Genomic DNA, 12623 nt, shown 5'->3' with positions numbered 1-12623 from the left:
CACAAAAACATCTGACTCCATCTGTTACGCCAACATTATATGGAAAGAAGCTGCCACCCAAATAGTCAGGCTCCACAACAGTTTGACATCATATCACGGCTGTTTGGCAGAAACCTTGTTATCTCCACATTATATTTATAATATATATATTTTTCTCCATAGTTGTATACCTCATTGTATGACAGTGTCTTAGCATAGTTTCTTTTACTTATTTTTAATTTATTTGATAGTGTACAGTAAACTGAGAGGAAATGGGGAATGACTGTAAGACGCAGCAAAGATCATCAGGATCAAGACTGGAACCCGTAACACACTGAACCCGTAACACACTGAACCCGTAACACACTGTCAGGCTGGATTAGCAGCCTACGTGCCCGGACGTCTACTTCAGCCATCCGGGCCTGTGTCTTGCAAAAATATATTTATATATTTATAAACCCCAGAGACAGATTTACAAGCTCACAACGAGCTAGTAGATCTGTCTGTCGGGGTTATCATTTTTTTATTGGTAGGGTAGGTGATTTTTGGTTGTAAGTTTTTTTTTAAATATTTTCTGATAGTAATCATCAGTGTCTGTTCAGTCCCGTCTCTCCATCTGACCTGAAAATACAGTTTCAGGTACAGTATGTGACAAAAAGTTCTTCATTTTTTATAGTATTCCAGTTCCAATTGTGAATCCTCATTTATTTGTGTCATCACTTTCAATTTAACTTGTTTATCCTGACTGAGTTCTCTAACCGGATTGGATACAATTGGTATCCCATCCCATCTGTCTAATAAAGAGATGGAGAGACATGGAGACTCCGGTTACTGAGCAAACACTATACTATAGCAATGAGTACGATCAGAATATAGAGATATTTAACACTTATTTTAACAAAAGAAAATCACTTACCCTGCCTTTAACCAATCACATTTGTGTGAAGTGAGGGGTGCTCTTATCATACATCATCATACATCACATTCCGTGCTCAGCCAATCAAATCATCGCTATGGGGTACACACAAACACACAGAGCTGGGCATAGATGAGGCTAGCACCCCTAAAAAAACAAAAAACGGTTTAATTCAGTTTTGGACTTTCAAGTTTTCTACCCGAAAAAAAAAAAAGTGATAACTTGTAATTTAAGAGATTAAAAAACAATTAAATGTATAGTTCAAGGAAAAGGATAAAAATAAGCAATGATTATGAAAGCACAAATTCTGCACCGTCCTTTTCTGCACCGTCCTTTTCTACGCTCTGTGTGAGAAAATGATCTGTAAACCCAGGAGAGATGTAATTGAGGGATGAAACTGTATCCTCTCCCTTAAACAGAGCCATTTCCTCTGTCCCTTACAGTGACAGATCACTGAGCGGGGCTCATGGAGCGCTGCAGTGTGCCTGGAAGGGATCTGAGCACCGGGCCACGGTACCAACACTTGCTCTCTCAAAACACACTCTGGAAATGATTAAAAAGCAGTTTGAGAGTGCGCCTTTCGCTGTGGGAAATCCAGCTCTCCTGTGCCCTCACCGAGGTGCAAATGGAAGAGAAAACAGAGAAGGCCGCGGTTCAAAAGGAAGAGCGGGGGGGGGGGGGGTTGGCAATGAAAGGAAGAAAGGTTTCCAGTTCTGCCAGCAACCTCAGTGTCAGGGATATAACTAATTGCAGGCGATTTAGGCTTGAGGAGACTTTGAACAGAACTTTAGATTTAAATTCAATAATTATTCTCATGAATGCAAACTACCAAGACTGTAGGCCTGTAGGCCTTTCCAAGTGGTTCTAATATTGGCAAAACAGTACTGATGTTCACTATACAAGGAAACCCAGATTAGAAGGAACATATATTTGCCAGAATAACTGGAACCGACATTATTTATCAGTATATTTCCTGTGTATGGTTGTCATGCCTGACACATACTGGTTCATGGAATACATGAAGAGTACACTACCTGCCCCATACGGTGCGTTACGGCAGTGAGATGGCGCTGACACAGTGCTGAGCATCTGGTCTCCAAATGTTCCCTGTGACCCCCCTCTCCCCGCTACAGTATCCGTTCGGAATAAGCTGTTCTTGATTTGGACAGGGATCATGTACAGCCCGTCTTCTGAGGGTCTGCTTGCACCGCACTCACGTGACAAAAATAAATACGGAAATCAAAGCAGATGTGAGAGTTTGGCGATGCCAGGAAAATGACATCAGGTCGGAGGGGGTAGCGCTTGAACTGTTCCGATATGCTCTCTCTCTCTCTCGCTCTCTCTCTCTCTGTAAGGTTGGTGATGGTTGGTGCTTCAGAGGGTTTCTTTCTTTTTTTTCTCCTCCAAAGAGGCTGCCTGTGATTTAGAAGTCCACTATTGTCCATTTGAGGAGAAGTAGGCCTGACGTGTACCTCCAGAAGAAAGCAATTTGATCCCTTGTGTAAATGCAGACTATACCATGAGAACACACCTCTGGGTTATGAGATTTGACTTTGGTCAGGTGGTAATCCCCACACTCTGAGATGCTGCAGGGGGATTCATTGACGATACAGTAGGTTCAGCCAGGGTCATGGTTATTGCATCCATGTGTTCAGTAAAAACAAACAAACAAAAAAGCCTCTTGCATTTGAACTATTTATGGCTATAATACGGCACACATACCAACCATCCTGCATGGAGAACACCGTATATAGCATTTTTAGATTTCCTCTCTTCCTCCTTCCCCGTGATTCAGCGGGGCACCGAGTATTTGTGGTGCCTCAATCCAACCTGTCAGTGCACAGGAGTCTTCCCTTTTATCTGCTCAGCTATGGTCTGTTCTACACGCCACATCTGGAGGCCTTCCATCACTAAATCTTCGTGGCTCCACCCTGGATCCCCCCTGTATGTTTAAGCTGTTACAAGAACCAGAGCTGCATGACCTTTTCATTCAGCTGAACCAGGATGAGGAGAGACACATACTGTCTGCAGCCACGGCCATGAGCCACGCCAATGATCACTGTGATTAGTATGCATAAATAAGTAAAAGGAGAGATCATTAGCGCCAATTTATTCATGAAAGTGACATGTCTCAAAACAAAGAAGGACTAAAGGTCAGCTAAGTGGTCACCGTGCTGTCTTAAAATATTATTATTAGACATGTGAGTAGGTACAATGAAGTTGGCATTTTACAGTGATGTCAGCTAAGGCTTGCTCGGTTATTCAAATGGCTTGCTTTTTTTTGCAAAGGGCCGGTAGCCTATATGAAATCAAACACTCAGTAACTGACTCTCGTTGTCAATCTGGCACAATCTCATTTGCATGCAGGATATATTTTATACTCGATAAATGTATAGGCGTGAAGTAATTTAAAACCTACCAATGTTTTGCGGATACGGTTGCTGTACATGTAATAAAATACACCCTGATAACCTCTCTGTTATTCTAAAACAGGTTGTCTTGTAGCTAGATTACCCAACAGTTTGACGGTAGCCATTAGCGCCACTGTGTTAGCGTTTGACACCATAGCTCATCTAGAAGGTTCTCGGAGGACAGTGGGGCATGGGTCCAGTTTCAAACCCTCTCTGTTCTGATCGATATCTCAGCCCAGGTTTCATCCCCTGAGCCCCTAATGGCAGGAACCACTGGAGCCACAGAAATGCTATCTGTGAGATGAGGGGGTGGACTCAGGACTTTAGCAGCATGCTGACGCTCTCATCTGCAATAAATCCTGTAGCTGAAAAAAATGCAACTTCCCAGAGACACGCAGTTACTCTACAGCCAGCATAGAAGCACTAAAAGAACAGGAATTACATCCCCTCTTAAGATCCTTCCAAAAGAACAGAGTCACTCACCACTCGCAGACCCATTTCTGCGAGGGGAGGAGTGCTCCTTAATCTTGGCCCGCTAATAACAAATGCATGCATATGTGGGCTGTTGAGCTCCCCGCTGGAGCGAGCTTTGGACTGGAGATATACCATGGAGCACAGAGTGGCAATCCACCTCCTCAGGGCTGTGGCCCTGCAGTCTGGATCCACAAAGAGGCACCAAGTAATGGCTTCCTTATGGGCTCCCAGCACAAGACTGATGGGCTGACAGAAGGTATGTTAAATATCTCCTGTTCTAACTGCTACATTGGGGCTTTGACCTTCTCTAAAACAAGGGCTTAACAAGAGATTGGAAGGGTCAGCTCTGGGGTGATCAGTCACTGGCAGCTTTGCATGAGGTGGGGCTGATTCTCTAAAGGAGGGCTTGGGATTAAGGCTCTGGGGTGTAGTGAGAAAGTCACTGGATTCTCAGCACAGTGCAGATGTCGTCATTTCTAGACGTTTTCTTTTACATGAGGAACTGATATGTAACATTACTTAGTAGTCCTTGAATTTGGCTTAAGAGTAACAAAAATATATCCACCGTCTCTAGTTCAATGGTAGTAGCTTTGTGGGAAGATCATTTTCTTTTCTCATAAATTGAAGTCCTTTCAGGAGTCAAATATGGGTTCCATGAACCAGAGGGCTGTCCATGTTCAATTTGCTTGATCCTGCCCCCCTAATGGTCACCTTATATGGACCCAGATATCCAGACTCCTTACTAAAGGTTTGCAGGAAATATGTCTGGGAGTGAGGGGGGGGGGGGGGGGGGGAGAGAGAGAGAGAGAGAGAGAGAGAGAGAGAGAGAGAGAGAGAGAGAGAGAGAGAGAGAGAGAGAGAGAGAGAGAGAGAGAGTTCTAACCTGGGAGCACAGCAGCATAACCAGCTCAACCACAGAGGTGCTGGACTTCATGCAGACCAGACCTGCGAAGGACAGAGCACATAGATATAATCAAATTAGATATATAGCTACCATACTGGTATTTCTTCTCTTTTTATTATTTAATGGATATGCATAGTTGCATACAAGAATACACTCGTCATCATAATGTTGTATAACTAGAAGATGTACTTGTCAGACATTTAATGTGCTTGAATGGTGTAGCTTGTTCTCTATGGTCAAATTGTACTGTAATAGCTTGTGCTAAACTGCTAATACGCTATATACAGTATGTAATGACGAAAGAACAGTAATACTACCATAATAACCAAATTATATCTTTAGGAGGATCAGTGAATATAATTACGATTCCTAAAACAAATTAACTTGATTCAAAACATATTGGACAATTAGGGGAACATTTGTTTTACTTTGTATAATGGTTCTCCACAGAATAGTGCATGCAACATATCGGCCACATTCATATCAGCCAATATTTTCCCTTATCGGTCAATATCGGTATTGGCAAATAAAACGGACATTATACAACAGACAACATTATACACATTTGCGAACACCCCGATTGTTCACCGATCTGTCCGTCAGCCCCGTTCTCTCCTCCCCCCCCAGTGCAGCACTGTTATTGTGTCGACCAGAAGCAGAAATCACTGGTTGCTGGAGTATACCATTCTAACGGACTTTCAAAGTTATTTCCACAGAGTTTTTTTCTTAGACGGTGTGGTGGGTTATTCAGCCATTCTCCTCATTTTCCTCGCATAGCCTCGTTTGAAGTTCCACTGGTAATGATTTCCTCACGGTGTTATTTTGAGGGGTGCACACCGCTCAGAGCCCTGACGTCACATCATTTGGAGCGATGCCTACGCGGAAGGGTTGACTCCCACTTTTAGGCCAGTGCAGCCCATGCGTAAATCCAGGCTTTCATTTTTCGCGCAGACGAAATGAAAGCCTGGGTATCGAGGCAAATTTTCACATACAAAAATATTAAAAAAATAAGGTCAATACAAATGTGAAGGAGAAAGCCTAAAAACCTTGAGAATTGGCATTCTCCAGGCATGTTTGTAAAACAACATCACACTGACTGAACATGCGGATCTAAAACATTAGAAGACAGATATACAGAGAGAGAAAAAAAGGACAAGAAAAGAGCAGAACATATCACAATGGTCACCAAACAGTAAAACTGTTATAAATATTGAATGGACACCAGGTTAATTTAGCAGACCGTATATGGGAAGTGGTTAAGAGAAGTGATTTTAGAACCTTCTTGAATTGATGAGAGGACAACTCCCATAGATGTAAAGGCAGAGAATTCCATATTTTAGACCCTCAGAAGCCAATATTAAACGGAGTTTGAGATGTACGGGCCTTTGGCCCTTTGTTGGTTATCTGCAGCCTTCCAAGCTGTAGATTCTGAACATGTATTTCTTGTATTGAAGATGTCGTTTCCCTGGCACAAAAGGGGGAAATGGGGGGCACGGTGGCACAGTCGGTAGTGCCGTCTCCTCACAGCTAGTCTCCGTGTCATCAGTGCCCATACACGAGGCGGGGTTGGCGAAAGGTCCTTTCTGTGTGGAGTTATATATAGTCATTAATGCACACCTTTAATGCTGTGCTCAGAGAAAAGCAAGGCTGAATTGTTTGTTTTGATTAGAAAGATGTTTCAACCAATCAGATTGCTTCCTCAAAACAACCTGTTGTATAATTTGTTATTTTAAACATCGGTATCAGCCAAGAATTTCCATATTCCACACTGGCATACTAGTATCAGGTGATGAAGACATTGTCAGTCCGAGAAGAGAACTAGTGGGAATATGCCTGCACAGTTTCACTGCAATCGGATGGCATTTTGTACAAAACGGGCCACTCCTGAAAACTTTGCAAATCAGCATGGAATATGATAAATCAAACAGACCCGTCTTGATCACATGACTATAGAGATCACGTGTACCGTTTGGCAAAAATCTGAAGGAGTAATATACATAAAATGGCCTCCTGCGCTATATGAAGAGCGGATGTGAAAAATACAGGGCAAAGGTTTTTCCTTGGCCTCTAGGAAGTGTGCAAAAATAGTTTTACACAGATCGGTGCAGTTATAGGTAAAGACACGAATAGGCCAGTTATAGTGTCACCATGAGGCAGATTTGAGAATTTTCAAGTGGCATTTCTTCCTTGGCCTAGTGGGAATGTGCGTGCAACATTTCACAGAAATTACACGATATGTTCATGATTTGCGGCATGTTGTTCAAAACGGAGCACTCCTGCGAACTTTGGAAGCCCAATCTTAGCCAATAAGGATGGAGTATGAAAAATCTGAAAGACCTGTTTTGTTTAATGCCTATATACCAATTTGCATGATGTTTGGACAAAATCTGTAGGTGTAGGTGCAAAACCGGGCCTCCTGGTGGCGCTATAACAGGCCAATGTGAAAACTTTGGGGCAGAGGTTCAACACACACGCACACACACACACACACACACACACACACACACACACACACACACACACACACACACACACACACACACACACACACACACACACACACGGACGGACGGACGGACGGACGGACGTACGGAGTGCAAAACATACTCTTCCAATGCCTTCGGCCTGGTGGAGACAATTATTGAGAATATCATAATAGTCTTTTATGCTATTTCCCATCATGTGTTTGTAGTCCCTTATCACTGCTAATTACTAGAGTTGGACCTAGAGAGAGCACAGACAACCATGTATCTCCTTTGTCAACGCCTCTTCTTGTCACTTGACAGTGAAGACCTTTTCGAAGAGGATATGGAGGAACACACTATTCACAGTTCCACACCCCACTGAACAGGTGCCCTGACCAGCCTGTAGGAGGTACATTTTGTTAATATAATAACCTCAGTAGTTTCACTTGCTGTCATCAGCCACTCTGCATAAGCACCGTAATGTAGCTACACTTTTATAACAGCCAAAAAGTCCAAAACTTACTGTATTAACTTACAACCTCTATTTGAACTGCATTTGTGAATACCATAATAGAGCATGTAAAGTATTCAATCTATTGAATGGAGACAAGATCTCTCTCTTTTGATGGTGATGATGCCTCTACAAGTTTACATCCATCTCTATTCATGAGTGGGAATCTGTCAGAGGCGGCGTGTGGTAAATTCTCTGGGAGGATGTGACCCCTCTCTTGTACACAGAGTGCCTGTACTGACCTCTTGTTATAGCAGTGACATGCAAAGCTATAAGTCAGTCCAGTCTGACACAGGAGTCAGGTGGCCGGCTGACCCTGGCCATGCGCTGGTAGACAAACTAAATGCATTCTATTTAAACACGGACCCTGCCATTCCCTTCCTGTAAACAGGGCAGGGTTAAAGCACGGGTGAATGTAGTATTGTGGGGCAATGTGCCGGCAGGCTGGGCCACTTAGGGGGCAGCAAGAGGCAAGGCAGCAGACGTCACAACAGTGGTAGTGTTCGCACAGGCCTCGGCACCAACTCCAAGTGTGCGACTCAGGGTGCACTCAGTATAATTGCTGCAGTGACCACATGTCTGAACGGGGGTGAAGAAGTGGGGTGAAGAAAGGGGGCCACAAGGGCCATGGGGGGCTTGACCCCTGGCAATCTAAGGAGTGATGGATGGTTGGTAATTACTGGTAAATGGAGCGCCTTTGCACTTCAGCCCAGTATTTCAACTGTAACCCTGGGAAGAGCCCAGAGGAAAGGAAAGACAAAGAAAAGGGTGCAAAAGCATCCTCTTTTCTGCCATGTTATTGAAGTTCATTGCCACCAATAGTTGTGAGGAGTTTATTTTAACAACTTTTAACCTGGTGTCGCCTGATTATGGCATTTCATTTTAAAAATCACACCCGTGTGAAGTGAGGGGCGCTCTTATCATCGTACATCATCCATTCATTGTCAATGGGCATTTCATTGTTGTAGGACAAAAATACCGATTTGCTCAGACACATGACATAATTCTCCATTCATTGTCAATGGCATTTAATGTTTTTGTCGTCTACATATGACGTAAATTCTCCATTCATTGTCAATGGCATTTAATGTTTTTGTCGTCTACATATGACGTAAATTCTCCATTCATTGTCAATGGTATTTAATGTTTGTTAGGACAAAATCTACACTATATCTGAATATAGGGGGGGGCTAGTGCCCCTCAAAAAATAAATGAAAATAATAATAACGAATTAATAAAAAAGCATCTACAAGCTCACAAGCTCGGCTATTGTTATGGCATGGCACAGTCATCTGACGAATTATAAATCAGGCTAATCAAAGTTTAACGACTTGTCTGATTTATAATTCGTCAGATCATGACTGGTGTAATCCGGTCCTTTGACAACCCTGCACACATATACAGTGTGTGTGTGTGTGTGTGTGTGTGTGTGTGTGTGTGTGTGTGTACACATACATACATATAACGTTTTTGTGGGGATGCGCCGCTACACCGCACTCCCAGCGAGGGTTAAACCGTAACACATCTGCTGGGGAGCAGAGAGGCCCTATAGCTGTCTGTCTCCAGCCTTGTTTGTGGGGTTACACTCAGCTCAGGTCTGGATATTTGTCAGCTTGGCCAGACAGGCCAGTCTCCTGACAGAGTTTGAGTGAAGGGATCAGAGACATATTCACACTTGTCAAGTCTCCGCTACCTGGTTTCTCTTTCCATTCCAGAGCATGTTTGTGCAGCTATAGCCACATGTGAGAACAGCTTTTGTGCATGTGTGGGCAGTCTGGGCACCCGTTCATGTGTGTGTGTGTGTGTGTGCGCGCGCGCGCGCGTGTGCGTGCGTGTGTACTGTATGCATACATGTATATAACATGTGTGGTGTATTATGTTGAATTTGTGTCAAGACAGGGTCAAGAAATAACAATAAAACTGAAATATTGTAACACTAATACACTATGAATAACTTTCCAAAACCAAACAGCATTGCATAGAATAGATGAAAGTACAGAATGTTTGCGTCATGTTTTGCATAATGAACAATCTACAAAATAGGGCCCTTTAAAACCAACCACCAAGTAAGCCAGAATAGATTTAGCTTTTGAACAAAGCTGGGAAAGTTGATATCCCCACACAAGTGGTCAGCTTGGATGTCTTGTTTAAAGTTTATGAGTTTTGTAAATGTAAACAGACAGTGCAGACAGTAGACAAATTGTGCCTGTCGATTTCTTATAGAAAAAAGATCAGTGTAAAAGAAATACCCAAATTCAATACACAGTCAAATCCTCAGCCTTAATTTATCCATTTGTAACTCTGAGAGTGTATAATACCAGTAGGCTAAGACGCCTTGCGTCTTAAATCTTTTATAATCTAAAATACAAAATTGGATTGCATTATTGTTCAGAGTTAATTGAACACAGGATTTTACAGTGCAGGAGAAGACATTCCTTCAGCCTGCTGTAGTTCCAATGTATAGACCCCTGAAACTAATGGAGGAATTACCCATGGGTCAAAGAACAGAGTCTGGCACTGTGCAAAGTCAAGGGAGATCATTTCACTCTGGGCACCGGCTACAAGGATGGAAAGTGGAACACACAAATGCACAGTAGAAAGTGAGGTGTACGCACGCACGCACACACACACACACACACACACACACGCACCCACACGCGCCCACACGCACGCAGAGGTGCTTGGTGGTTGTGAGTGTTTTAGTGAATGCGAGCCAAAGCCTGAGGTATGGAGTGGCACCACACACAGGCAGTGAGGCTCAGGCTAGGTATACTGGTAGAGCTGAGCATGATCTGCCAAGTTGAGGCCTGGAGAAAGAGAGAGCACTGGAGGCCTTCAACACAGCCACCAAAAATGAGCCGAGTGGCCAAAGAACTCGAGTGGAGTGTGGGAAAAGAATCATACGTACCCTTTTCCTGTCTATAAACATGTGTGCACATTGCACAACCCAGCCAGTCAAAGCAAACTTGAGAACGTATGCCCCTTAACTTCTGTAATACCTACTAAAAGAAAAATGATGTAGGCTATAATATTACAGACATTAATCCTGAAAACTATGTTTTCTTAGTAGCAGAGTACAGAGTCCAAAGCTACTATTTACCTTGTATTATTCACATCCTTTTCAAACCTTTTCAAGTCACTCACAGACCCCCCAAGTTTATCACAGGACCCCCATTTCAAATTATTAAAACCCTGCTATCAAATATATTTATATGTTTCGTAAATACTAAATAGATAGGTGATATTGAAGCTACATTGGTATTTTTTACATTATTATGTAATGAAATAATTTAAATAATTGAATTATAATTACACTAAACTACCATTCATTCTAAAGGACCCTGGGGTCCCTGGAACGCACTTTGAGAAATCCTCTGACGTGGGCTTGACCTTTGACCGTTACTGTATTTATTTAGATTGTGACAGGAAACAGGGAGAGAGAGATTGGTAGTGACACACAGCAAAGGGAATCGAACCTACGACTCGCTGTCAGGCTACATCAGAGCCTATATGTGGTATGCACCCTTAACCACTAGGCCATTGGCACTCCAGTTACTGTACTTCTAATAAATTCATCCTTGACTCAATGTGACTAATGTTATGAAATTCCCTCATAGATTTGGGACAGATGGACGGACTGACAAAAAAACACATGGACAGAGCATGAATGAGAAAGTATGTTTAATCCGTTTGCGATATTGAGTATATAGACCAAAACACTGTGACTCTCTCCCTTCCATACCTATGGCCTCCAGGAGTCACAGACAATAGGACACCCACACCTCACACAGGTGTGTAGAGAATAAAAAGCATTATGCAGCAGCACTAGTACCTTCTATGAGCAACTCTTGTCCATGGCTGCCCAGCAGGGTGCGTGACAGGAAGGGTGCAAAGTCCACAAAGATCTCCCTCAACAGCGGTGCCACTTTCTCCAAAGCTCTCTCCAGCTTGGTAGTGATACTAAACATACAGACAGAGAGAGCGGGGAGAGAGAGAGTGTGAGAGAGAAACAGACAAACAAAGAAAAGAGAGAAGAATGGCGGATAGAGGAAAATAACAGGTTAGAACAAAATAGAGATCAAAGTGAGATATAAATAAAGTGGCAACCTTCCACCTGGGCTTGTACTTGAAAATAATGGTAGGAGATATTCCCTGAGGCCCAGAGTTAAGCATATCTGTGTCCTAACATATCAGCTGTCGTGTGCAGGTAGACTAACAGTGCCCCACTCACAGCACAGCAGAGGGCAAAGCCTCCATAGAGGATGCAAACAACATAGTCAATATCCAAGACAGAGTATCACTGTTTTCAGTGACGATATCTAAAGACAGGATATATGTTTCATTAAAATATGCGGGCAATGGGCACACACAAGCCAGTCATTTGCGTGTTTGTGGACTGTTGCCGACATGTTACCATTGAGTATGATGTTGACATGTTACTTGCCCAGTAGACAGGGTCCACTGCATTAAACAGGTTTGACTATACCACAGTAGACAGGGTCCACTGCATTAAACAGGTTTGACTATACCACAGCCAACATTGATCAACTTCCACCAAGCTTTGTGGATGGAGTCATACAGTCCTGTAGTTGGTTTGCACTGCAAGGGAAAGACCCATATCTTCCGCACAGCTGGCGTCAATATCTATAATATTCTAGAGAGAAATAGTCAACTGTCTGTGGCTGTGTGGATGGAGAGGAGACCATCTACAAGCAGAGATATGCATCTCAAGCTGCAGCATATCTTTGTTTGATCCATAGGTGTGCACAGGCTACACAGTGTGCTGTATGTGCTGTTTTTCCTAACTATGACGAGCAGTAAGTGAAAGGTCAGAGAGAAGCAGAGAAAGAGAGTGGCCCTGGCCGGGACCATGGGGAGTCTCTAGCCTGCAGCCCCCTGGGAAAGTACAGTGAGGGGGAGGAGACAGTAGCAGAGAAAGCAGGTTGCAGCAGGAGGCCTATGT

The 12623-nt window shown here is 43.2% G+C and overlaps 1 protein-coding gene across 2 annotated transcripts in view; it reads right to left on the bottom strand.

The window, feature by feature from the left end:
- nbeab (neurobeachin b) overlaps window positions 1-12623 on the bottom strand; it is a gene marked incomplete at its 5' end in the record, with an annotated part of 282517 nt that overhangs the window by 122835 nt on the left and 147059 nt on the right. For both annotated transcript variants that reach the window (XM_083774126.1, XM_083774125.1), the window contains 2 exons: window positions 4664-4725; window positions 11487-11620. In XM_083774126.1, the coding sequence (XP_083630252.1) occupies window positions 4664-4725; window positions 11487-11620 (196 nt within the window). The remainder of the gene's footprint in view (window positions 1-4663; window positions 4726-11486; window positions 11621-12623) is intronic.

This window comes from Protomyctophum parallelum (assembly GCF_964188405.1).
Source record: "Protomyctophum parallelum genome assembly, chromosome: 9".
Classification (NCBI taxonomy): Eukaryota; Metazoa; Chordata; class Actinopteri; order Myctophiformes; family Myctophidae; genus Protomyctophum; species Protomyctophum parallelum.
Note: the sequence above shows the minus strand (reverse complement) of the source record. Positions and strands in the feature narration are given on the sequence as shown.